The following is a 27,572-nucleotide window of genomic DNA, read 5'->3' as shown; positions in this document are numbered from 1 at the left end:
CGGAGCTAGCCTCAGCCGATGCACTGGAGGAGCGTAAGAGGAAAGRGAGCAAGCCCTGAAGTGGCAGAATCGGACAAAACAGAGTACATCCTCAACAGGTGCCGATTCTAACGACCGTGACACAGCCAGTCGTGTCTGAACGCGTCCGCTGCCTTCTAACTCTGACCCACTCCCTCAAGATTTACTTTAAGGTTTCATGTACTTAGTGAGGTACAAAGTGAAGTCATTTGATGAGAAGCAGAGAAGTATTTTCTTATACTCTCAGATACAGAATTGCTGCTGACTGGTGTACTGATTGCTCCTTCACAGACTTGACAGTGGCTTTAATCAATTAATTAACCATCCCTCATTTTCTCACGGCCCCGTTGCTCAGTTCTAACAGTGCATTACCTACCATAATGCATAGGCATTTTTTGAAAGAGCTAGTAGAATTTAGATAAAAAATTGGAAAGCGCCCTGCTTTATGTGTAATATAAGTTCAGCTCCTGGCCCCGGCAGATGAAGAAAAGCCTGCAATTCTACTACGTACAGGAAAGCTACTTTGAAGGCTCTATAATGTCGTTATTCACAATGTGCATGAACTTTCTCTCCTATCAAAACTAGATAATAGGGCCTCATGTAAGTAAGGGCTAGAGTTTAAAAAATATTTAGGCAGATCAAAACCTACACGGCACTTTCAAAYGCTCTTTGGATGCCAACTCCATTTAAGATAATTGCTTTTGAATATTGTGCTTAGGTTTCTGTATGCATCTTTAGGCATCCAAGTATTTTGAAAAATTTGTCTATTAGAGGCTAACCCAAAGGCACAGATACACATGCTGATATGAGTGGAAAATAGCAATAGTTCATGTTGTCAAAACTGCATCTATTTAAGCACCGGGCGACACTCAGCCTGTAACTATTGCCAAGCTGCTCTGATACAGTCATCCCAGAGCCAATGAACTGTCAAGGCCCTAACAGAGCTGTGTTACAGCAGCATTTTGTTGCTGTAGCTTTTACAGTATATCATTCCAGCAACATGGGGCCCACAGAAAGCATGTTTCTGCATGGACTATCAAGGCAAACACCAAGAAGGCATGTTGCCCTTTCCTTCCATGTCTCTCCATAGTCTCCTTTGACGATACAGGCATCACATGCCAAATGCCCCCTAATATTCCAGTTCCTACTTAGATACTCCAGTTTCACTAGAGGTAATGTGACATAGACTCACGTTCCCATTTTGGTGGGCCCACAAACCCATGCTCTCTTAGGGAAGCCCCTTTTCCCTCTGTACTCCATAGCTAGGAGATAGTTCTGCAGTCTTTGCAGGTCCAATGGTCCCCAGAGACGGGACATCACCACCCAGTCAAGAAGCAGCYGGTTAGGCTTTCTCCATGATGGGGCTGACATTTCACCACTGTGAGTGTCAAGTGCTGCCAGGTAACCTCCCACCTTGCCAGCGCTCATCCCTCTGCCGCGTGCTGCCCTGCTGTGGGCGAACAGAGCTGGAGAGCAGGTCTGAAGTTTACTTTTCCTTAATGTGGAGGTCCCAGCAATAAGGCTGATAAGGAGGAACATGTTTTAAGATGTACATTGGCTGCAGACAAGCAGGATGATTCATCCTCGCCTGCCTGCAAGATGAGGTAGGCTCCACCAAGCTCTCTGCAGAGCCCCGGAGTGTGTTAACAACAGACGTGTGGCTAATAATAATACTCTGTCTGCGAGCAATTAAAATATAACTCCATTTAAGGGTGAGATACACAGCTCGGGTTAAAGACTGTAGGATGTAAAAATGACACCAGWGCGTATTTTAAGACAAAACAGCTGAACGTGCAAGCTGGTTGTACTGCACTGCGTACTCCCCCAGCCTGGATAGTGCCCTTGCAGGGCGGCAGCGCCGAGCACCACACATGGCAGTGCCAGCCCGCACCCCTCGCCGGGCAGCAAAGTCTCCACCCTGGCCAGCTCCCCTGATGTTTTGCTATTCTGAGGAGCAATGGTTGCCAAAGACCTCACCGAGGTTTGCCCCACCTTTGGTTTGGGGCCAAACCAGTAGGCTGGGAGTACAGACAGGTTGGGATTTGCAGCACTGGGCAAAGTTCTTGGCATYCTGTAGAGCAAAACGAAACATAGCAAGCACATGCCCTGTGCCCAGGTCTCTGGGAAATCTTCGTACTTTTACCCTTGGAATAACACTAGGAAAGATCCCCCACACACACCCCATGCCCTGCTTTGGTTTAAGAAGCGTGGACTATCAAGGCAAACACCAAGAGGGCACGTTGCCCTTTCCTTCCACGCCTCTCCAGTCTCCTTTACACATGCTTTAGGAAATAATGAGACTATCCAGGACAGTCAGGAGCCCCGAACCCCAAATTTAGCAGCCAATGCAGTAAAAGAGAAAAGCAGTTGACACTTCCACGCCTTTGCTGGCCATCACCCAGAGCTGTCYGTGCTACCCAAGGGATGGGAGAAGAGTTTTATCAGCCACTAAGCCGTGGACAGATAACACTGCCAGTGCCMAAACTTCCTCAAAAAGGTGAAGTATTAAAGAGGAATACACTTAGATACAAAAAAAGGACTTGTACATACCCCAAAACCATTCCAGACTCTCAGGGCAAGCTAACTTCTGTCATGGTGTGTAAGAAAGTGAAAACCAATTCTGACCCATATAGACAGGGCTCTCTAAGCTAGACTTAMAGCAAACAGCCCAAATACAGCCTGCTCCCTTCCTCTGCATTGAACAACATTCCTCCCCCTATAAGGCTTTTACCATGCTCAACTGCATCACCCTGCTGCTAAAACTATCGTGCAAGGAAAACTGGTACCCGCCACCTGGGATGCACAGGACAYGGGCAATACAGAAGGCTCGTTTTCATACTACCCTGCTATGCTGACTACTGACTTTCCGGGGGTCACAGCCCAGTAGAACTGCCTTTTTTCACAGCTCTTTTTCTAACAGCAGGAGCAAAGCTCTCTAGGTAGCTCAGAGGCACTAATTTAACCTGACTCCGCTGCTAACTCAGGGGGAGAGCCGATGGGCGGCCTCGGCAGTGCCGGAGGACAGGAACGGTGTGTGCCCCGCGACAGCTGCTGCCGTGGGAAAGCGGCACGRGACGGTGTCCCGCCCGCCCCTGCGCCTGCTGGCACGAGAGAGCGGGGCGCGCGGCCCCCGCTGCTGGACCGCCCGCTGCAACCCCAGCTCCCGCAAGCCTGCGCGCGGCCGCCGAACGCGCTGCACCACAAAGCTGAGCACCTCCGTCCTGCTCGTGCACTGCAGCCATTTATATGGTGCCATCAGCATGCACCATCCTTCAGGTTACATCCGTATGCGTGGTCATTAAAAACAYGTGGGCGATTTGTCTGTGCGAGGGAACAAGTGATTTCTGGCGAGTCCGGCATGACCTTGAGTCAGGCAGTACCAAGAGAAACAGAAAGTCATGAAAATACATAAACGAAGCTCAAACTAAGGTGTTTACAGAGCTAAGAAGTGGTTGTTAACAAGCAGAAAGAAGTGGGTTGCTGGTAATTTTACAGCTGCTCTGTAGGAGACTTGGCAACCTGCTGTGTTTTTTAAGTGGCTGAATAGCAGAAAATGGCTGTTTCTGCTGGGTGCTTGAGAGGAGCTCAAGGAAACCTGTGGTTTCCACCCCTGCTGCAGCTGCTGGAAGGGTGAGTAGGCCAGGCAGGGCCACTGCAGTCACAGCTGGCTCTGCTTGCAGATGGGATTGAGAGCAGAGGAACAGTAGTGCCGGAGCAGTCCTGAGCTGCCCTGGTTTCAGAACTAAGGCTAGGAGCAGGTCTTCCAGGCCCGGGAAATGAGAATCCCAATGCCAGCCCCAGTATGGCCTGGTTTCTTGGCAAGCTAAAGCAACAGTATTTTAACTGTCAAATGGAGGTCATCACCAGTGTGACATTTTCCAAAACTTTAACATATGTCTTTGTACAATTTCATACGGACACAAACTCTGTGAAAACACTTGCGGTGGAATGGGTTACTCCACCACAAGCAGACACCAGAATAGTGAGTTATTATCACAAACATAAGAAAATATGGTCAGGGTCACAAGCTYTCTCAGCCCAAAACTCTCCTATAAGCAAACTCTTTAACAGCAAACTTTATTTTGCAAGCAGGTGATACTAACACCACTGAAAGCTGTGCTGTGGTTGCCTTTGAGCTAGCAGTATTGACCACTTTGTGAAGACAGGTCAGAAGGACCCTTGGCTGATCTACTCTCRCTCTCCCTGTTTTTCTATCTATTTTGAAAGAACTTAACATTTGTTACAGGAACAGATGGAAATGAAAAATTATTTGTCAATACCTGAAATTTAATTCTGAAGCAACTGTGAACACTGATAYGAACAACACAAATGCAGTAAGGCAGGAGCTCTCTCAAGGGAACGTGATCACGTTGCAGAATGCACCTTTCTGCAGCAGGGATTTGTATGTGCACCTCCTTCCCTACAGGCAAGAACGTACTTTACTTACAACATGGGACAAGCTACAAGCTCTSTTTCCCTGTGCTCCTGTAAGGAGGACCATGCTATTGAAGAGGCAGGAAGCCATCTAGGAGTACTTTTATTTTCATCCCTATCCATAATTATTTTCATTGCTGCTCCCAATTTTCAGATCTCTGGCAGCTGCAGTTCACAGAAACAGAAAGAAATACGTAAGATCTCAGAAGACAGAACTGTAACGTCCAGAACTGTGGAGCATAAATCAAAAGCAAGGGTSACACATACTCCTCGGGCATGTAGCAGTTCACCCTAAACCAGTTTGCACTGTTGCCTCACTGTTGACATTCAGAGGGTCTTTGCAACACCGCAAATTTATTTCCAATAATGAAATGGAAATAGAAACTCCAGAGTCAGAAATTCAGGCATTTATCTTCTGTGAAAGTTCCTCTCTAGAACACACTTTGGCTTCAGAGAGCAGTGGCTCTCTCTGCCAGATCCACACTGCACCTGTCCCCGGCTCTGCATCGGCTTTCAGCCCTCTCACCAGACCTGCACGAGGGATCTCCGAGTCTGATATAATCCAGAGGGGTTCAAAGAAAAGCCTTTCTTAATCCCACTGGAATTCAACAAGAGGTAGTTTGAAAAATCAATTCCTATGCCTATCACACATCTTGGAAAAAAAAAAAGAAACTAAAAACCTAACAGACATTGCTGCAGCACCAGAGATGAAAATCTACTGCCCAGAGGCTTTAGTTTAAATCAGTAGTTTAAATATGCAGGGAATCATAACATTGAAGACATGTCCCTGATGGACAGAACATCAGCACACAACGCGGGCAGCAGCTCGCAGCGGGGAAGGCAGCGGTTTTGCTGCGGGGCCGCGGACAGCGATGGGGGAGCAGCACTTTTCCAAAGGACGGCCGAGAACCTCGGTCTCGCCTCCGAGCGCCGTCTGCGTGGCGTGCCACGGTCCCCCTCCAGGCTTGCCACGGCACGCAGGGGACACGCTTCGGTCTCTGCTTTTGTAACTGGCGGGCCGAAGCCTGTCGGTGCCGCTCAGGGCACTCTGGCAGCAGGGGAAGCAAGCACATCCCCTTTACATGGACAAACTCTTTTCTCTTTGAGTGCCACTAAAGAAATGACAGCAATGCCCACAGTGCAGCAAAGCTGCTTACAGGAAGGGCAGCAACTGCTGGCTACATATCGTTATGAGTGCTCCTCTCCAGCTGCAAGAAAAAAAAAGGAGAAAAAAAAAGCCAAAAATCAAAACTATCTTCTTGCTTTTTGAGCCTCAGAGACACACACTTCTCCCAGGCACAAGCTTTCAGGGATAACATTCCCAAATCGCTTGAAGACGCTTGCCTGCCGTTTGCTCCTGGTTGCCATGGTGAGCGGTGACGGAGCCCAGGACGGGTATAACACGAGGCAGCGCGCYGGGAAGGGACTGAGCAGAGACGGGAGAGACCCGAGCGGTGGCCGGAGGGGAGGGCGCTGCCCGCCCGGAGTCACGCCGCTCGCAGCGCACCGCCGGCCACGGCGGACCTGGGAGGGGAGGTAAGCGGCTTGCCGCGGCTCTGCAGACGCGCAGCGACGGGGGCCTGCGGTTTGGGTCTTCATATGAGAAGAACAATTAAAACAATCTTTAATATGGGATGCTTCTGGAATGAAGGACAGTTATTTACATTAAAGGAGAGAGGAGGAAAAAAAACTCCTTCAGTTTCGACAGAATTAACAGGAGAGTAACTACTGCATGCAGCTTCCGCTCAAAGCACTCAGCTGATACAGGAGATCAGCCCTGCAGAGAGCATTTCAGGGGTCTAAAGGAGTGATGTTCTGAAATAATTTGTGGCAGTTGTTAAACAGTAATTCATTAGCGGAACATGCCTTTTGTTTTCCTGCAGGAGAGCTTTATAAGTATTATTTATACTTTTGTTCTTGCCTAAAGGTATTGATTTTATATTTCATCAGCCTCCAAACTTTACAGTTAAGATCATGATATGACAGTATGAGATGTTATAGGAACAGAAAGAATTGATGCTTTATTAAGCAACAAATTAGGTATTCAAAAATGCAGCGACTGTTTAAACCAGGGAAATAATCATTCATGGAGTCAGGAGACTCAACATCTACAGCAATGGGGGAGAGGTGTTTGCAGCCGAGGAGACAGCTCCCAGCTTCCTCCTAACTTTCAGGCAGCTGGTCTCCTACTATTACTTTCTCTTTGCCTCTGCAACAGGAGATACAGCATTTCCTACATTCACAAAAGGGAGGCTGTGCTTGGTGACTGAGGAAAAAAAGGAAAAAAAAACAGTAAAAAGTGTGAGCTTCTACATATGGAAATTACGGAAGCACCAGTAATGAAAAATGCTCAGCATGGCAGGCATCTCAGCAGGCTGAGTTTACTTCCCACACCTCTCTGAGACTTAGAAGTCTATAGTGAAATAGGGTGGTTTCCACGTGGCCGCTCCTTGGGGCCATGGTACCCTTCCGCTAATGTTACAGAGGGTAGCAAGGTACTCAGTTTCTGAAAGTTCGCTGAAAAGTCTGAAGAAAATTGTCAGGAAGCTTTTCATCTGTAAGCATCTGAAATACCTAACTGTTCTCAAAATGCAACTTTTTTTTGTGACAAACATTCACAAAAAAAGTGCAAAGACATTCATGATTTTTTCAACATGCTGTTCATTTCAGTAGCTATCTTTGTTTCTGAAGCCTATACAGGTCCAATCTAAGCACCAGTAAAGCCAGTGGAAAGATTTCATTGATTTCAGCAGCCTTTAACTGAATCTGTACGTGAATCAAGAAACTCAGCTGTTCCCTGCTTCTGGTTTCAGGGCCACGATGAACATTGAAGTCCACAACATCACTTACACCACTGCCACAGTCTCCTGGGCCACAAACAACCCCTGTCCGGAGAACTTCTACCACATCATGTACCGACCCAATTGGAACAGCGTCTTCACCGGGTATTTACGCCAGAACTTCCACCGTGAGGAGCGAGTTCCCCACTCCCTCAGCTCCCTTGTCCTCCACAGACTCACACCATCCACTGTCTACATCCTCTGCATCACGTGCAAGAACTCTTACCCCTCCAGCAATCACTGCACCACCTTCCATACTCCAGACAAAACCCCCCTGGGTTTTGGTGGCTCTAAGCATGAACCTACCACCTCCATGTGGATGGTGAGCAGCCTGTTGCTTCTTTGCTTTCTAGCTATCTTGGTCTATGGTTGCCTGCAGTTCTGGTCTGCACGGTGCCACAGGGCTTCGAGGCTGAAGCAGTACGATGCCAGTTCAGAAGGAGACGTGGGTGAACAGAGAAGCTCACTGGAGGGGCCTCCGAAGGGTGGACTGAAAGAGGAGCTTCTGGAAGTCCCCATGACAACTGTTCTAGTGAGGAGTTCCAGCTTCATGAAGGAGAGTCCATATAGTTCCCCTCACTGCTTTTTTCCCTATAAAAACAGTGATGATAAAAGGGCCATCTTGCCGCAGCATGGCCTTCAGTGACAGCCAGATAAAGGGATCCTTTGCTTAGCCGTTTGGTTCATTCTGCTCTTTCCCAGCTCTTGCCAACATGACTGTCTGTGTATCCATGGGGGCTATTTGTTCCAGGGTAGAACATGAGGTGGAGACGTTAGCCATAGGAAGAAAGATTTTTGTCAAATGACAAAAATATTCTCATTTATTGAGGGGATTTAAAAAAAATCCAAGTCAAATCTTTGAGAATAGTCAAGCTAGGCTGACTATTCTCATTATCTAGTCTGTATTGCTGCTGTAGATTCACTTCAGAGTCATCACGCTACGTCTACAAGAAACAAACTCCACTAACATAGTTTCACACTTAAGTGACACTTAGCTAGGATGCCCAAGACCTCATTACCCTTGTATAAACCATCATCACAGTCTTACAGAAGAGCTTTTTGTATTAAGTAGACCATACTTGCACACAAATAGTTTAGTAATTCTCATTTTGACCTACAAATGGGATTCYGGAAGTGGCATCTTCCTCTGGGAGAAGCACTACTCTGGAGTTCAACTCTCTACCCTCTGCACATTTAGAAAGATAAGACTTGGTCTCAGTGCCARCAGCAAGCACAGTGGTGTTAGCTCATTCTGAGACTGGTACCATGAGGAGAAGAATATGGAAAACCAAAACCACACTGAAGCTGCTTGTTGCATGGCTTTTTGGTTTCACACAGCAATGACACTGTGCATTTGCATCTGCTGTTCTGTTAGTGAACCGGTACTTGCATTTTCTTCTTCCTAAATAAATGGTTCCAACACCCATCCCTACCGGCTGCTGTGCCTCACTTACTGACCTTGGATCCGTAGAGGTAATAGGGCTGAACATTGGCTGGTTTGTCCCGTTGGGGCTCCTGTGTGAATGGGATTGCAGTCCTCACAAACCTGTGGCAGGCACGGGAGAAGAGAGGGAAAACAGACCAGACGTTGTTAACTGTGTTCAGTACAGGTCTGGGATGAACTGCATTTGCAGGTTAATTAGTGTGACCTAATGAGTTTTCTTTCATCATCTCAGTTACATGAACTCATAGGCAAGCTCCTGCCCCAGTCTGTCAGTGATGTGAACACACTAGCTTAGCTTGCCTCCAAGGTGGCTTTTCTTGGCAGCCGCAGCAGGCAACGAACACACATGCAAGCAGCTGCCGCAGCTCTGCTGCTGAGTCGCAGCTATTTAAACTGCATGAACCTGGTCACTTGTCATCACTGTCTAGCTTCATTGCATGAATTTATTGGCACTATCGAGGCCAAGGGGAGGTGGCAGCAGGGGCTTTAGCTTCATTTTCACTGTCAATGCTGTATTTCATAGAAAAAAAAATGTCACTGCAATGCATGTGTCAGGTCTAACGTTTCTGAATGAACAAGGTCTTCAGCTGCCCCTTGCCTTGCTTTTCCCCTCTCACCTGTTGGTGGATCCATTGTAGCAGTAGTTGGGTAGAAAATCAAAGTTGAGCTCCCAGAAGACATGGAGAGTGATGCGCCCATAGGGCGCAGAGACATTGTGGTTGGCCTCTCGGAACATGGCATCGAAGCTGTCCAAAGTCATGTGTTTGCAGAGCAACCTGTGAGTCAGGCGGTTTATTTCCAAGAGCCACTCCAGCTCCTGCAGCACACAAAGCAGCGAAGTGTTACCAAGATGACAGTAAAAATGGCTGATTTAATTGCTAAGGGAACGATTTTTGTATCTACACCACACAGAACTTTAGAGGTGTGACCAGATTCAGACACCATGTGAGGATGTAGCAAATGCTAAAGACACCAGTTTAATTCAGCAGCCAAGGCCAACTGCAGTTCTAGTCAACAGGGTCCTGGTCCAGTATTTCCTAAGCCCACAAGCAGCAAAATTAATTTGTTCCCCACTGAGCACCAGCAGGCTTTCACATCAGAAGCCTTGGAAGGTGGAAACCAGTAATTTTACACTACTTGACTCTGATGCTCCTGTAACGTATCAAAGGCAGCAAATCCTGTACACAGAGATGACCATGAACAATGTCTCAGTCACCTGCATCCAGCAAGAGGAATTAAAGTCAGGATTTCCTTCTCAAAGGACTCTATGAGCTTTGCAAAAATCTAACTGCTTACTGCCACTTTATGATTTACAAAGATACTTCATCGTCTAATCATAACACAATTACAGATGGATAAATGGAAATAYTAGAGATTCAGCAGGGTAAAGGAGAATATATGACTCTCTGAAATCTGCTGTAAATGGGACTTTCTTTGAGCAGAATTCAGCCAACTGTGTATACATAGCAGTGCATTATCCTCTTTATTCATACCCTCCTTTCAGTTAATCCCAGTTCTTACCACTATAGATGTTAGATCCTCACTCTCAAAGCGACTAATGGCTTGGTCTAATGATTTGTACATTGCGGCTGAGATACGCTGAGTTATGAGCCTGTTCAGGTCAATTGATCTACCTAGCAACTGTGAAAAGAAGAAAAGATATTTGCCCGTTATGTACAGATGGGGAAAAGCTTTCAACAGATACAAATTAAAACCAAACATCCAAATCTGCTTAAACATGAAAATGGTGATGTACACTCCCCTGCAGGGTTTACCATTTCCTAAGAGAAAGGGGAAGGAAATGTGGARTGCAATTCACTTTCCCCTCAGTCACCACATCCTGAGTGTAGTGTGTGAAATCCTCCTCATTCCAATACCAATCTTGACTGCACCCAGCACTAGGACACTACCTGGCACCGACATTCGAAGCCAAAGAAAAGAGAGACCAAGAGCTTTGATCACTTAAGTTTACCACTTGCACTGTACCTGGACATGTCTCTGCTTGAGTAGTGTCTCATAGCGGTTAGATGGTGGGTATGGAATAATCACCCCGTAATTCTTACATTCAGCCCGGAAACGTTTATCCAATAAAACACTGAAAAAGAGAAGCAAAAAGGAAACAAGCCAATCAGCTTCTCTTTGGATCTCTTCCARACTTGCTTTCATCCTTCTTTTCATCTTGCTCCAAGTGCCAAGAATTTTCCGCGCACTCTAATAACTACACCTTCAATACTAAATAACAAAGCTGTAATTGTTATCTCATGACTGCCATGCTGTTGCCTATCATTCTTGRCTTTTATGGCTAAAATATCAAAAAAGATAGACCATTATGCTGAAAAATATCAGCTACTGGGACATTTCTACAGGTGTGATCTCTCCTTGAAAATCTGCTGCTTGAGCATTTTGTTTCTCTAMGGTCAAAAGTGATCTACAGAAAAAGTTCCTTGCAGACTGCAGAATTACACCAAATACTTGGTTTATATTGGGGACTTAAGAGAAGGACTCYCATTAGAATTCATCCATTCTCTTTAAATCATTAGAAGGAAATATCATGAAGTGTGTATCTCCCCCAAAAAGGAGCAAGCACATTTGCAGAAGTCATTCAGTTAGCTGGCCAATCTGCTGTGTGATGTAAGATACTAAGCATCTTTCTGGGCATTACAAGTCCTGCATATTCCTGTTTTGTAAAGATGAGAGCCTTCCACTTCTCATTTTGCCTGTCACACACACACACACACACACACACACACACACTCACACACAGGTTAAGCTGGGACATGTCTTGAATAGGCTTGACTTGCTTTATTGTTGCTCTCAGAAATTATACTCAGGTATCTATTTATGGTGCCAGTTATTTTTATTTCACTTTTAACTGTATCTCCTTGCCACCATTCTTTCATTTTTTCCACCTACACTGGTGTGACATGGATTGGAAGTCCTATGGGACAGGGATGATCTGTTTTGTTATGTTTACATGATGTAGCTACTCCCCAGGGGGAACTTTTAGGTTAACTGCAATTTGAATGCAGCAATATCCTCACCCATTAGCAGCAGTCAGGTTCTCCTACCTGCCAGCCATGGCTTTATAATAGGCAAAGATCTGATCTGCCAGCTTGTATACAAATTGATCAAAACACAAATTCACCTAAAGGAGAAAAAAACAGACATCGTGAGGGTGTCACCAACATAGAGTAGGTCCTTCCTGCGCTTGCCCGTGAGACCAGTACAAAGCAGTACAAAGCTCTAACTCAATGTGTACATGTATGTCACACCACCTAAAAACATCACTGCAGTTCTCGCATGCTACCAATAAATAGAAACATTTCTTCTCACAGGTTTTGCGTGCTCTTATAGGTCCAAGCCCCCTATCTCTAATCATGTTTCTCTCTCTCAAGGATATTTGTTTGCTCATTTTCCTCTGAAGTCTCTTAACTCTCTGCCCATCAGATCAATCCTTTCATGCTCCCAGTGTCTAACAGCTTCTACTGGGTCCCTCTGAGGAAGGTCTAAGCTGAAGTCCTTAATCTGCAGAGTGTATAAGCTCTCAGGAAGTTCATAATCTTCCAAAAACTTTTCAGAATACAGTTCCCCCCTCGCCCCATGAGATAACTGTAATTAATTCACTGAAGTGCTGGGCTGGGCTGTCAAACAGGATAATGTAAACCCAGTGAGCTCTCTCTGCACAGAGTAAAGAGAAAGAGTACTTACCTCAGCTTCAATTTCATCATATAGGAACTGCTTTTTGAACTTAGTCAAGGCATAATATGCACTGTCATTATAAAGGTCCAGGGGGTACAGTACATACCTGAGGGGAAGAAGACAGATCATCCCTTAATTTAACGTAGTAGCATGCCAGCCACTGCACATGGCTTGCTCTGAAGCAGAGAAGATTGCAAAAATTGGATATTCTTTGCTTTCACTCCTTTCAACACTACTTACTCCAGTCCCTTGAATCCTCCTTTCTGCTTCCTAGACCAGCATTGCTGGAAGCAGCTCAAACTGATCTAGATTAGTGCTGTGATTTGCCTAACCAATGCTTGTTCCTTCTCCGCCCTTAAAAAAGATTCTGCCCTGCCATCACTACACAGCATGAGCTGACAACAGCCTTAACATGGAAAATAAAGCTTTCATAATGAAGATATTATGAACATAGTTACATTTGCATAACAGTAATTCTTCTGTCATTTATTTTCCATATAGAAAAAAAGTGTTTAGGTGCCTTAGCCCAAGCCCACATCCTTTTGCTTGTACATGCTATGCAACTGATGCATGAGGATGAAAGTTTCACTAAGTTGTGTGCATACGTAGCAACAGTCGTCAGCTGTTGGTTTATGATAAGTAAGCAGACTGCACATATCTGCTAAAAAGGTATGCCAGCCAGCACTCCTACAGTACACATTTATGTGGTATCGAGTCAAAAAACATGTATTTTTGCCCATCAGCCACATCAAGGAGGCTGTTCACCCCCAGCCTAACACTTCTTGCTCCCCTTCTGCAAAACAAAATCCTAAGCTCCAGCYAATACATGCCCACCACAGATCCACCAGCTCTTACTCCATCATGGAGGGTTCTTTGGTTTCCAGAATATGGTCTGTAAGGATCCAGGGCATGGACATCTCGATAGGAAACTGGATGCGGCGGCCCATGGTCAGCTCGAGGAAGAATTCCCGGAACCAGAGCTGGGACAGGTCACAGCACTGCTGTAACGCTTCTGAAAACGCAGAGGAAATCCCCCCGGTGGGAGGGTGCAGACATTACTACCTATGGGATCTACAGCATGGGACGTGTAGCAAGAGGCAGCTGCTTCTGCCTCATACTGAATTGGTTTTGGGTGTGAACCAGTTTTCAAGATATCACCATTTTTAAACCCAGACTATGTCCATGCTGTCTCAGCACTTTGTTCCTTTYGCAAAATTTCAGGAAAAAATTTCAACAGCCTGCCCGAATTCACTCCTGCAGATTTCTTCTGTGCCCAGTGACTCAGAAGTTTGGCTGGGGCAGAAATAAAGCTCCAGTCCTAGAATCTAAACTACCACCTGTGACATTTTTGCCATTGCTGACTGATTCACATTCATATAATACTTATTACCTAAAAAACATGCCCATACCAGACAGAAACAGAACATTYGGAAAAATAAGGGAAAATCTCCTGCATAGGTCTATAAGGAACAAAGACAACCTACTTTTGCCTTCCTAAGCATGCAAGATTTGATTCAAGCCTCCCTCTGCCACAGTCTCACCACTGATGTTGAGAAGGTGGGTGAAGAAGAAGGACTGCTTGTGGAACTCCTCAATGGCTAAGACTATTGGCCCATCCAAGCTGCTCCTCAGTGTCTTCTTTGAGCCACTCTTGTCTGCTATGAGGGACTCCAGCATGGTCCGCACCATGTAGAGCTTTGGAAGGAAGTTAAYATGAAGTTACCACTCTCTAGTGATACAGCAGGACACCTTGTCATGGTGCTCCGCATAAAAAATACTGCTTCTGCCTGGCTGCTGCTTCAGTCTCTGGTCCCTGTAGACTAGAAATAATTGCACTCTTAAAAAAAGAAGGCCTTGGGAACTACATAACAAACTAGGTACCAAAGTAACACTTAAGACACAGCATGTGAGTGGAAGAAACCATGGAAACAGCTGCTAACCCATAGGATAAGATGCTTTTAAATGGATGTAAGACCCTAAATTCCTTGTGCAGAGGACAGAGATTTATATACCTGGGTACTTGATGGTCCTACTGCTCGCCGTGGAACTTTTATATCAAAGCCACCTTTGGGATCCTTCTCACCTCTCAGGCAAGGATCATTTGGAGGCTCTCGACCTCCCTCCCAGTCACAGATCGTCTTCCGAATTGCCTGAAGGACACTGGAATGGGTGGGGGAGAGGGAAAGTTGCGCTTAAACTTGCTTTTAGTTCAAGGGAAAAACATTCACAGCTGTGCCCACATGCGAAGGAAAGTATCTGAGAYGGGAATATACACTGTCTTTTTTGGGGGGAGTCACCTTAGAAAGAGTTGCTGGCCAAGATATTTTGGTTGATTGCATACTATGAGCATAGGTAGCTAGGGCTGTGCAGAGTCAGACTCAGGTGTACCCAGGGCTGTGCTCTTATATAGTACAAATGTGTTACACAAATAAATACACGTACTTTGCTTTACATTTAAAAATGACATACTGACCTGATCAGAACGTTCTTCTTCTTCCTAACTGCCTGCCTCAGCGGTTCTCGCAGGGTTACCTGGGCAAAGTCCTGCAGAGCTGCATAGATAGTGTTGCGGATGGCTTGGTTAAAGACACTCTCCATCCGGCCCATCAACACTTGCAGACCTTTGATCATGGCAATTACCTAAAGAAAAAATTAAAAAGCTTGTACTCCTTATTTTTCCTATATTTGGAGAGATCCATAAATCTAACAACGTTAGAAGAATTTGGCATTAAATTAATTCTACTGGAGTAACTTAGATCCAGTAATTAGGTGACTCTGCGTGTGTGTGTGTGTGTGTGTGTGTGTGTGTGTGTTTTGTTTTTTAACATCAGCTGCTTTACAGCTCACAACAAGCTGAGGATAGCACTACAATTACTAACTTCCTGCAAATGCCCTTGTCCCTTGGCAGGTTGTTTCTCCACTCCCGGTCTCATGACACCTTTAATAACACATAAGGCTGATAGTGTCAGCAAACTGCATGTGTTCAACACATACATGAAGCTGCATGGCTTGCACAGGCATTTATCTGTGTGCTGGCAACAGAGTTTTCTTTGTACAATATCGTATAGAGGAATTAGGCCAGGAGGGAGTAAACTACAAAAATTAAGGCAACGTTCAAATCAACTTCAGACTCCAGRGAGAAAAATAAATATATAAGGGCATTCCATAAGCAGGCTTGGAGGGCTATTCCCACTGCCCATGGACAGCCAGACTGAGAGTCCATTGGTCACAGAGACTAGCTGAGGATCCACCCTGCTTGCATCTGAGCATCACTCCGGATCTCACTCCACAACACGCTGCTCTGTGAGAGTAGATGCCTTTTTTCAAGGGCTCTGAATCCCTGTTTTGGGGGAGATTAATATATTCATATTAAGAAAATGCAGGGATTCACCTCTGTCTTTCACCAGCACATAAACAGAGTACAGGAAGAGCAGGATCAGGAAAAAAAGGGAAGTGYTCTCGTTATGCACTGGTACAGTGTTTCTGTTCCAGTAGGAACTCGTAAAAACTTAATTTTCCTCTTAATTCTGGTTGCTTGTGGTCCACGGAGTATAGCAACCTGCTGAGCAAGGTGAGATGCCCTTTCTTCCTCTTGGATGGGAAACCAGCACTTGCAGGTTCTTACTCATTTGTAGTATTTTTCATGCTGAGTCAAAACTTTAAGTTACAATTTGTCAGGAACCTGCTCTGCCCAGAGCCCCCACTCATTCTTGTCCCTGCACACKAGTAACAAGAACAGTCATGGCCTGGATCAGTGCAAAATCTGAATGAAAAGACTGTTATTTCCATTTTAGAAGCTAGAGAGAAWTAAATCAGTGTTTTCAAAAGCATGAACTTCTCAGCTGTGGGTGGATATCCGTGAGGAGGAGCTAAAAGAAAACCCTTGAAAATTGTAGTCCAAATACTTCAAAACACCTTTAAAAATCTGTGACTTATCCCAGTGTCCTAGGTAGTATGTGGCAAAGTACATGAAATTTTGTCTCCAGGCCACACTCAGCTACAGCAGTATGGAAGAAGCAGCAGTTGGCACCTACTTCCACAAAGGCAAACTTCTCCTCACTGGTGTAGTTGTAYCGGGTGGCTCTCTCATACTCTTCTGCTGTTCCTGGGCAATCTTTGTTACAGAACTTATCTGTGGGATGAACCAGCTTCCAAGAGTACTGGAAAAGAGACACAACATCGCAGTGAATAAAAAGCAGAGCCAGRAGGACTGAAAAGGGTACCATGCCAGCAAAACACCCCTTGGACATTGCTACAGTTGTCTGGCACCCCTTTGGTAGCAGAATATGTGCTTCCTCCTGACTTCATTATTGCTGTACCAAAATGTTAGTTTGGGTTATTTGGAAGCTGACAGTCACACCGGGCTCTTGACATTCATGAACTTGTGCTGAGATGTGTCAAAATTTCCCARATTAAGAAGTTCTGTCATCATTTGAATTATAGCTTTAGTCATTCAAGACTCAGACTCATCCCATCCAGTTTTCAAGCTGGATAAGCAAGGTATTCAATCAGGAGAACAGTCATTGAATCTCCCTCTAACATCAGTGGGGGCAAAGGGTGGTTCAGCTCTGGAGTGTGACAGATCAAGCTCTCTTTCTCCATTTGGTAGAGAAACCAGGGTGATTAGAGGTCTGATTTTAGTATGCTTGTTAAAGGCTTAAAGTTAGGCAACATAAAACCAAGCTCACCTTTTCACAGTCTTTGTTGAACATGGTGTTAAAATGTTGACGCTCACCCGGGGAAATCAGGATGTTACCTACTTTGGTGGACTTACCACCTCCATGACATGGGCACTCCACTTGGACAGCAGCTGCAGTCCCCGTAACGCAAGGTCAAAGAGCTCCCTGTATTCTTCATCTGATTTCTGGCTGTCCAGTCCTGAGCCAGTAACCACCTGGAAAATACCACATAACATCACAGCAGGACTCAGCAGCTCACTGCAAAGGCTTCCAGACAGGGCTGAGCAAAAGGCTGGGACAGGTCTTGCTCTCGAATCCCAGCTGAAATGAATTCCATGTGATCAAACTAAGATTGGCCAGTGCACATACTCTCACTTAGGAAAAGGGGCATAATTTGGCAAGACTGTTAYTACCCAAGCAGCTGATTTATTTCATATAAAAATGGAGTCGGACTTGTAAACTTAGAGCAAATAACCAACTTCTTCATTCCACTTCCTTATGAATTCCACTGTGATGGTCTAACAGCACTGAAGACCTCGACAGCCCTTTACTGATTTAAATTTCAAATAACTACATAAAATGCAAAATTAAAGGGCTAAGAAATAAACTCATTAAACTAACAATGATAAATAAGGATGACATTTCAAAAAATAGTCACGATCATGTCAGAAAGAGCTCAGACATTCAGTAAATGACAGGAACAGAGCTGCCCTTGTGAACTTTCTTCCCAAGCCCTAACTGTTGTTTCCATGTAATAGATAAGATCCATCTGCAAAAGCCACAGGTGTTCTGCCACCTGACTGATAATAAGCTTCAGTTGCAATAATATTTCTATATGTTATTTTAATTCAGCTGTGAACAAAGAGAACTTTTGCAGCATATCTTCCAGTCCACATGATCTTGCACCTGCAGGGGCCTTAAATAACTTGCTTTTTATTGCTTTCTTGAGCAGTAATTTGTTCTGCTTGTGTCCTTCTCCCTTCCTCATTGTATATATCCTTGGCAGACTGTACTCCCACTGGACTTGTCCTCTTGCAGCCTCATCTATCCAGCAAGCCTGATTTTGGTGACTGCCCACAGAGCTTACCTCACTGTTGCTGTAGCGAGCGAGCTCCGAAATGAAGCGGATGTGGTCGTCGCGGATCTGGACCATCTGCTCACAGATGTTGTACTGGGGACTTATGCTGCTCTGAGTGCACGTCCACCTGCGCAGAAAAGCAATGGCTTTCAGGAACAGGACAAGAGGTTCCACTCAGGCACCCCTAAGGACAGAGCCTTGTGCTCAACTGCTCCCTTCACCTCAGCACTCTCAAAACATGTCACCCTCAGGACAACTGTGTTCAGCCTGTGTCCTCTCTCTGATCCCACCTGTTTGTCAGACAAAGCAGACATCTGTGAGGTCTTCCAGACGTGGTCTCATGTAGTGTTACGAGGATGCTCATCTCACCTTTCTGCCAGAACATCTCTGCTCCATCCACCCTGAAGGTTACTCTCCATGTTGGGTTCACCTACTCGCCATGGACACAACTGGCTATTTCTCAAGCCGCTATCTGGCAAGCTTTCAGGGAAGGAGGACAAACAGTAGAGCCTCAGCAACACTTGGATCCTTTCCACTAAAGCTAAGAATAATCGACTCCTTAGAGCTCATTCCTCTGGGCCTGTAAGGGCTGGGTCAGGCTTCCTTCCACAGCAGGGTAGGCTGTAAGGGAACAGCCAGGATGAAATTTCTTCTTTTCTTTTGGTTCTGGCTCACATTACCAGCTCAGCAAACAACTTTGAGTGTTACAAGATGCAGAGTATGATTAAATTTGCATTTGTGTTGAGGCACATGTATAGCATGGCAGTGTAATGGGGCCTTAGAGGGAAAGCAATGACTGTGCCACTGGAAGTGAAGCACATGAAGAAGTGGTGAGAATAAGTGAAAATCAAGTCTATTTAATTTAATACCTCCTCTTTCTCAGTTCTCTGTTAGCTACAGATGTAGAACCAGAACAGTTCCACCAACAAGCTTTGTGCATACAAAAATCTGTCAGTAGGACTCTCATGCCTTATTCTGTCTTTGTAATGACTTTGAGTATTCAGACTTTGCTTTTTCCCCYCTAAATAACTGGCCATCTTCAGATATATTTTCTTCTGATCTGGATTGGATGCATGAAAGGGAGGTGAGAAAGTTGCCTCTGATACGGACAGTCACGTGAAACTGTATTCCTACAGCTAACTATGAAGTTCGTGCTGCCGATGCTTGTGGTGGTGAAAGTTCCTGGCAATGCTAGACGATGTTATCCCTCATGAAATCCAGCCTCCCACAGTCCCATCACTCAACTCTTACCCGTTTCAACGTCCTGTGCTCCCACCAGACAATCGGCAGGTCACAGGAATGGCCAAGGCTGCACCAGCCCTCCCTGCCACACACAATCTAGTCCACAGTGCAGAAACAAAATGGCAGGCAAGAAAAAACCAATTAATTCAATTTTTCATGGAGATACAGAAGGAAAGAAAGCGACAAAACAGAACATTAGTAAGAAATGGGGATTACACGGAACCACCTTGGCACGGTTAGTGTTGCAAGTCCCATGCAATTTACTGGGAAAGCAAGCGAGTGAGGAAGAAACATCTGTTAGTAAGGTACAGCAAAGAGACTAGGTAGACAGATTTCAAGACAAACATTACAATTCTGAAGAGGTAAACAGTCCACAAGCTACCTTGGTTTTGAGATGAGAAAATGAACGGAGCTGATACACATTTTGTTGAAATGTGCTTTTTTGAAATTATTTGGAACAAAATGATAACTTTTAGAATGTTTTTCCTTTTTAAACTGAGTTTCTAAAAATATTTTTTAAATTCAAATTCCGTGGAATATTTTAATTGAAAACTTTTTGCTTGGTAAATTTTGCCATGTTGTTTTCAAATGGTCTCATGAAAAATCAATTGGCACTTTTCAACCAGCTTGCAGGAAGGCAGGGGAGGGCTACTCCTGGGTGAGCAAGTCAGTGAGCAGAAAAGGAGGATCCTCCAGAGCAAAAGGGGAAGAGCAAACAGAAGCACAAACATGAGATTATTTGCTTTCCTGATGAAGAGACAGCCGACAGACTGCTTTTCTGAAATGATGSCGAAAGCTCACTATCACGTGATGTGGTCCTAGAGGTGCGCTTTCGTTCGCTGGTGAATGCTAGGCTAAGATCAGTGACTACAGCCAGCCGCAGCTCAGACACATTTTGCTTGTGTGTCCCGCGCAGTTACAATTGATATTCCAAGAATATCCAATTCTTCTAGCAATAATCGACAATTATGCAAAACTACAAAGACAGATGGGATTTCATACATGAGGCGTGATCTGAATCAACACCTGCAAATTCTGTTGACAGGAGCAACAAATCAACTTCGAATCCAGATTGTAGAGCCCTACTTTACAYACCTACACCACTACAGAATTAAAGACTCCATTTCTGCCTTTCTCACACAGTATTCATTTATTTCCAACGTATTTAACCCCCAGTTCAGCTCAAATTCCTGCTGCCTTTCTTCATGAAACCTTCCTGCCTGGAAAGTGCCAGAACTAGACAAGACGGCCTGGTTGCTGCACGGATAGTTCCAATGCTGTGTTCCTGCTCTGGAGGATTTTGTCCCTTGGATCAAAAATGTGGATTAAAATCTCTCCAGAGCAGGGACACACTGCTCACACTCACACACCTTGGCCCTGGAGCGTGCACACGCTGCAAGCACTCATCCGGATGCCGAAACCGCCCAGGTGCACACGAGCCMCGGCACCCGCATGCCTTCCCGCTGCCGTGCCTTGCTGCGCGCCGAGCCCTTGTGCCAGGCAGCGTGTGCGTAGGCATGCACGGTCCCCGGCCTGCACACGCAGGTACGGCTACACGGCCACGTCTGCTYGGAGCTGACTGCACACGCACGCACGGGCTGGTGACAACGGCTTCCCACGCAGGGACACGTATGTATGCACGTGCACAGAAAACTGACTGCACAGTGAGGCACGCCTGCTCACAGGGGTTCACACCTACCCACAGGGACACACACAGGTACCCACGCACRGATCTCACGCACACCAGAGAGGGAGAGTTGCAACTCCCAAGCCTTTCAGGACACACACAGAAGCCAAGAGACATTACGGCAGGCACTCACTTGGATTTGTTCTCCTCATAGTGAGCACTGGTCTTAATGTATCTGGCCAGTTCTATCTGCATATCGCCGAATAAAGGAACCACCTGCAGCTGCTGGAAAAGAAAACAAAAGATGGTTGAAATATGGCAGAGAGTGCCGTGGGCTGTAGAGCAATACGAGGGACTATGAAATGTGATCCTGTGTCTACAGGAAGCTACAAAGAGTGTCAGGCTATTTAAAGCAAGGTGAAAAACTCGATTCAGGGTCATTTCACATTTGGAAGTGACCGAAAACTATCACAAGGTTTTTTATGCTAGGGCCATCRTCCCTGCAGAGTGCTCTGCAGCCCTGGGCTTGCTGATACCATGTTGATTATTGCTTGATGGTATTTAGTGCTATGACATGGATTTCCAGGACTGGCAACAACTGTGAGAGGAAAGGGTCTACATTCCCCAGTACTTTGGCACTGGGCTTGCTAGCAATATGTCTTAAAGCTTCCCAATAAATAGAAAAACATAGGCAATGGCAGTTTGCAGTACAACATGGCTCTTCCTTTACATCTCTGAGGGATTTTGGGGAGAAATTAATTCTAAGTACACCAAACATACCTCAAGCTTGACTAAGCTTTCAGCTGCTGACTTACAAGAGCTACCCAGGGTTCTGCAGTTAAGTATGAAGCTCCAGTTTCATCTAACTACAAAAATCCAGGTCCAAAATTCTCAGAAGATAGTGGCAAATTCACTATCCTATTATCATACACTCCTCTTCTCAGACTGGTTTGAGTGGAGAATTTGCAATGCTGTCAGCAGGAAGTCACAGTGGTGGCTTTCATAAATTGTTTAAATGAAGAGGTAGATCATTTTCACCACTCAAATTCCTGACCACTCCATTAGAAATCTAATCTAAAGGCAGTAAGCGGATGTTGTAGAAGATTTAGTTGGCCTTTTCTTATTGAAATCTGAGGGGATGGAGAGCTACCCAGCTGACTGAGACCACAGCAGACGCTGGAAAAGTACAAATGGATAAGAAACTGGAAAGGAAAAAGTTCTTCCATGCAGTGGAAGATATTTCACCTGTCTGATTCTCTGATGGCCCAGAGCACTTTGCATCGAACAACAAATCTGTTTAGATGCACTCAGACGAACAGACTGTACAGATTATGGCACAGGCCTGGCTTTAAACTGAGGCAAAGATTCAGTCATAATAGCAGAGCTGAACCAGGGAAAACTCAGAAGACTGCAGAACAGCATGATAAATCTCCTTCGCAGAGCTGCAGGCCTAAGCCGTCTCTCCAGTGACTGGGCAATATTCAACCATTAGGTTAAGGCATCTGTCCGTAGTTTCCTAAGCAGGAGTTTGAGCCCTGCTCTGAAAGCTGTCTCCAGGAAACGACGCAAATACATGTAAATAGGCACTCATTCATTCAGGGTGAGRATGCAGCAGTAGGTACATCAGCCTTGCCTGAAAGCAGCTCTCTGGGCTCAGGAGAACCTTTCCCCTCTCATCCCACAGACCCAGCACATCATCTATAAACTGCAGGTCAGTGCAAAAAGCAGAAAGGTATCTTGCACCTTGTTGTTACCACTGATCAGGTCTTTCTAGCCCATCAGCCGTTCTCTGAATAAAGAGACAGGGTAGAGCAACTCTGCTGAAAGAAAGTGTAGAAGAGCTTTGTGATCCACCAAAAGTCATCTTCTTTCCACTTCCAGTAATAGAGAACAAATGTCGGTAACACAGAAACTCGTCTTTTCATCTTAGGAGAAAAATTAATTCAGTGGGACTTTGCCAAGTTATTGACAAAAGCACTCTGGAAGGGGGGCTCATGTTCAGCAGGACTAAAAGAAAAAGAATYGCTTCATCTGGGAAGTTATTCTGCTATTTCCCCCCCCCCACACACACACTGTTCTGTTATTCTTTGCTGCCAATACATTTGTCCCTTGCCAGATCCCACCATGGTGCCRAGGGCTGAAATGGGCAAAACCTGAAATGCCTCCTAGACTCAATCTCAGCATACAAGCARTGGAAAGCAGAAATAATTTTTGTTTGCAAATCCAGGCCAGGAGGTGCTGGCATTGGACTCAGCTCACATGAGTGGTGCAATAGACAGAGACAGAAAGCTGGGTCTCCACTCATCTCCTGCTGCTGACAGTTGGTCTCTCTCACACTCACCAGACTTCAGGAAGAATCAGAAAGTTTGTCTAAATACTTCACCATACACCAAATGAGCCTCTGAGGAGCATACTAAGTATCTGAAGAGCAAGTTCCAGCTCCCCAAGAAGCTTTTTTGGTCCTATATGGACCACTCTTCGCACATGAAATAAGACTGCCAGATAAAATGTTGGCTGGCTGGCTGTGTCCTTTGGCATGTCAACTCAGCAGCAAGGGCAGGGAAAAGGGACTGCAACAACCAACCACACAGACCTCAAAAAATCAAGCTAGAATCTCTGGCAGCTTGAAAGCATCATGCTTCTGAAGAGACTGCAAACCTGCCTCAAAAATGTGCCCACAGCTTGAATAGGCCACCAGTCCGGCACATCCTTCCCTCGTCCACAAAACAGACCTCCCACGCGCCATTCCTTCCTCTCCCAGAGCATCAGCACACAGAGTCCACACAACAGCAGCCAGCTGCCGAGCAAGYAGTGCAGAGTCCTCAGCTCCCATTGCCTTCCCAGCTCCTGCTCCAGCACTGCAAGGAGCAAACCCAGTTCTAGGTGCTGCTGTGTCCACAGCCTTGCTCGGCATCACGGGCCAGCATTTGTTGTCTCACCTTTGCTGTGGTCCTGTGCGCATCCAAATTTACAGCAATCCTATTCATTATCGTTTAGTCCGGATAATTTCTAAATTGTTTGGTCTTTTTGCAACTGTGAATAATTCCCCTGGTTTGATTTTGGCAGCACGTGGAAGTGATACAGATCACTAATTCATTGGTCTGCAGTAATCTCCAGCCTCACCCAGGCATGTCACTGACCTTGAAGAATTTGTCTATTTTGCTAAGATTGATTCTCTTCTTYGCATCCAATTTGTAAATGTTGCTGACATTCCCATCCATCAGATATAGGCCAAACCCCATCACCTGGAGAAGACAGAAAGGCTAGGTCTTAGGGTGCAATCAGCAGCATGGGCCGAAGAGAGTTCTTCATGTAGCACAATAAACCACTATTTCAGAATCCTGTGCCAGGTGACACTGATGAGAAGACTATATATAATGTGCACATTTCTGCAAGGTTGTATGAGGAGGAAGACAGGAGTAGACAGAGGACACAAGATGGATCTGTTTTTCGGGTGCAAAAACATATGATGCATACTTTGGTAATTTGTTGTTCCTCTCTGCCACATAAAAAACCCCAAAGCTTCTCCACTCATAAAATGGTAAATACTTGCTTCTAGAGGAGAACTGAAAACATTTAAAATATTCTTAAGTTTTTTCCCCTTTAATTCAGTATAAATCATTATAGATATTAAAAATAAGCACATTATCCTTCAAAGAATTTTAGTTGACCATACTGTGATAATGAAATTCTTATGGAAATMGGTGACTGTAATCACTGTAGTAACTGACTTACAGTAAGGACACACATAAAAAACAAGCAGATACTTTGGCATGTTCATCTTGATCTGTCATCTGATTATTGCTGGATATGGTCATTGAGAAGAAAACTCAAGGCTGCAAAGTTGGTGCTGATTTTGGCACAGTTACCCAGGTCAAGTCYATGCTCCTCCCACACATTCATGTACAACAGGAAAAAAAAAAAAAAAAACTCTTCCATCTCTGCAGAGCACAGGGCACACTCTGGTGCTCATCTCCACTGGCTAGCTACCACCACCATGCACAAGCTTAGTCTCAGGCAGGCAGAGCTGCCAATAACCTTGGGAAAGTTGAAAGAGAAATRTGGAGAATGGGAAGAGCACAGAAAAGGGAGAGAGGAAGGAATGTTTTTAAACAGGAATATAGGAGAAGGATAAAAAAGCCAGAAGAGGAAAAAAATGGGAGAAAATATGAAGTACATTGGGAAATGGAGGCAGCTCACTCCACACCTGGCAGAGGTACCACTTGGGAGCACTGATGAGGGACATCTCTGACCCACAGCCACATCCAGGCTACTGAGCTACAAAGAAGGAGTTAAGGGGGAGGAAGCTGTGGCGGTTGAGGAATCCCAGCAGATGACACAAAAAGTAACAGACAGCAGAAAGGAAACAGGAAGAGAAGGAAGGTAGCTTTGGTRCTGTGTGTAAAGAGCCTTGCTGTTTCATTGCAGCCCTTGTGTCCAGACGATGCTGGCTCTGCAGTGAATGCATGCATTTAAACAAGGTAACTCAGGGAGGAGAATAAAGGAAAGAAAACAAAGAGAAACAGAGTCCTGGGAAGGTATTTCACCTTACTAAAACAGAAGAGAAACTATCTAAACATCCAGACYCATAAGCCCAGAAGAATCTCACCTTTAAGAGCATGTGTTTCTCACTGGGTGTGAGATACATCTTGTTTTCATAGTAATCCACACAGATGTTGACAATATCAGCCAGCAACTCCTCATAGCCTGGGATAACCTCTAGCTGCTGGTGCAGACACTGAAACATCAACAAGGACCACATTATCCGCATGGACAGAGGAAGCACAAGAGCCAAAYGGAACATATTTGAAAGATTAAGAGTATAATGATGAATTTTAACTCACTTCGCCAGAACAAAGGCAAAGAAAAAACAATGTGTTTTTCTTAATAAGACTAACCCTATTTTACAACCTTCCTTCTCCGGAACAGCTCTCCCCTTTAGCCAAACATCAGACAGTGAGAGGAAAAGAAAGGGTTCCCCTCAAAAAGAGACTTTCTGACTGTCTCCTGTCTCTGTGCAATATTTCATCTAATTAGCACAAGCTATAGAGACTCTGGAGCAGTGGAGGCATGTGAAGGACCCTGGTGTCTGATCTGCAGTCCACATGCAGCCAAAGAAATAGACTCCTCTAGCTCTCAGTCTTCCCTGCCTCACCTGCATGTCACGTCCTTTCCTCATTCAAGGCTGAATGGATTTCCAGGGGAAGCAGAAAAGTGGAAATCCTCTCTGAGAGCTCTTTTTACATCTTTTAGACTTTCACCCTTGTTTTGACATAAGGAGACCTCCAAAGCCAGCCACAACAATTCATTAGAGGGAGGTATTACTAGAATTATGCAGCCTGATTCAAAGCCCATCTTAGCCAGTGGAAATAGCCCATAATGAACAAGATAGTTATGGCCACAATTCGGCCTGAAGTGCTCTCAGCCCTGGCAAGTTCTTTGCCTCTCTCTACCTATGGAAATGTTAGCTAGTTGAGTAGTATATGAAGCACAGAGGAATGGGACCTGCCTGTGTGATGCGGTTGTGGTTTGCCAAGAACATGGAGAGATTCTGGGACTCCTGGATGGACTGTGGGTCTGCCATCTTCCTCAGAAACTGGGCAGCTCTGGAAGGGAGAAATCCAGGGTAACCAAGGGTCCCTCACTGAGCATGAGCCTCACGCCACCCACATTCTTTGAGTTCACCTGCAGCTGCAGCAGCCTTCGAGCCCCCCTGCGGTAAAGCTCTGCTCCTTTCCTCATTTCTCAACAAGGGAACTGAAACACAGAGAGGCTCAGCAATTTGCCTAAATTCACAAAGAGAACCTACTGCAGAGCAGAAACCCAAACTCAAGTCTCTTTACATCTGCCTGACCTCACTGCAGGATAAATACTCCCTTGMACACCAGGCATGGTCTTTCCCCCCTTCCAGACTACTACCAAAACTGTCAGCCTGGCTGCTTCTCCCCCTTTCACCTTTTGTATGCAGAATGATCATTTTTGACGCTGCACTTCATGTTCTTCAGCTCATCCAGGACAGCAAACATGTTAATGAATTTCCCCAGAGTCAGGAGATAGGCCTCAGAGACAAAGTCCTTCCTTCTCTCAGCATGGCACAGGCGCTTCACCTCACTGCAGAACCGCTCAATGGCCTTGCGCTGAAAAGAAGAGATTTTTAACTCAGCAGAGGCTCTGGTCAGGCATGACAGAAATACAGCTCACATCTGCTCAGCAAAGAGCATCTCACACAATACCCATGCTATTGATGGGAAAACCCCCTCCACCCACCAAGGGTCTCCTTCCTTTAACTAAAGTGTCTTTYTTATGGGGAGGAAGGTACCAGCTTCACTTTCTGCTGTTGCCTCAAAACGGGGCACTGTTACAAATCACTATTTACAAACATTCTCAGGCCAGAGGGTAGGATATGGGCTTAAATCCGCTATCTGCTCTTTAGTTGAGCACATAGTGTTCTGCAAGATGAGGCTTCAGCTTTTCAGGTGGAATATCATAGAATCAGTAAGGTTGGAAGGGA

At 45.4% G+C, this 27,572-nt stretch overlaps 2 protein-coding genes across 2 annotated transcripts in view; one reads left to right on the top strand and one right to left on the bottom strand.

Moving 5' to 3' along the window:
- Positions 1 to 27,572, bottom strand: part of CYFIP2 (cytoplasmic FMR1 interacting protein 2) — a 52,656-nt gene that overhangs the window by 17,937 nt on the left and 7,147 nt on the right. The window contains exons 5-22 of the mRNA XM_085317957.1: positions 27,017 to 27,198; positions 26,571 to 26,667; positions 25,671 to 25,799; positions 24,202 to 24,306; positions 21,255 to 21,346; positions 18,202 to 18,319; positions 17,210 to 17,329; positions 16,470 to 16,595; positions 14,909 to 15,075; positions 14,448 to 14,595; positions 13,977 to 14,130; positions 13,291 to 13,447; positions 12,445 to 12,541; positions 11,805 to 11,881; positions 10,723 to 10,831; positions 10,258 to 10,377; positions 9,354 to 9,553; positions 8,751 to 8,838 (exon numbers count right to left, since the gene is read on the bottom strand). Coding sequence (XP_085174083.1) covers positions 8,751 to 8,838; positions 9,354 to 9,553; positions 10,258 to 10,377; positions 10,723 to 10,831; positions 11,805 to 11,881; positions 12,445 to 12,541; positions 13,291 to 13,447; positions 13,977 to 14,130; positions 14,448 to 14,595; positions 14,909 to 15,075; positions 16,470 to 16,595; positions 17,210 to 17,329; positions 18,202 to 18,319; positions 21,255 to 21,346; positions 24,202 to 24,306; positions 25,671 to 25,799; positions 26,571 to 26,667; positions 27,017 to 27,198 — 2,286 coding nt within the window. The remainder of the gene's footprint in view (positions 1 to 8,750; positions 8,839 to 9,353; positions 9,554 to 10,257; positions 10,378 to 10,722; positions 10,832 to 11,804; positions 11,882 to 12,444; positions 12,542 to 13,290; positions 13,448 to 13,976; positions 14,131 to 14,447; positions 14,596 to 14,908; positions 15,076 to 16,469; positions 16,596 to 17,209; positions 17,330 to 18,201; positions 18,320 to 21,254; positions 21,347 to 24,201; positions 24,307 to 25,670; positions 25,800 to 26,570; positions 26,668 to 27,016; positions 27,199 to 27,572) is intronic.
- FNDC9 (fibronectin type III domain containing 9) lies at positions 7,273 to 7,938 on the top strand. Its single transcript, XM_085317852.1, has one exon. It carries the CDS (start codon positions 7,273 to 7,275, stop codon positions 7,936 to 7,938), a length of 666 nt encoding a protein of 221 aa, XP_085173978.1.

Source organism: Rhea americana, unplaced genomic scaffold (assembly GCF_003343005.1).
Source record: "Rhea americana isolate MKP2758 unplaced genomic scaffold, rheAme1 scaffold_51, whole genome shotgun sequence".
NCBI classification, from domain to species: domain Eukaryota; kingdom Metazoa; phylum Chordata; class Aves; order Rheiformes; family Rheidae; genus Rhea; species Rhea americana.
This window is presented reverse-complemented; position numbering and strand designations above follow the sequence as displayed.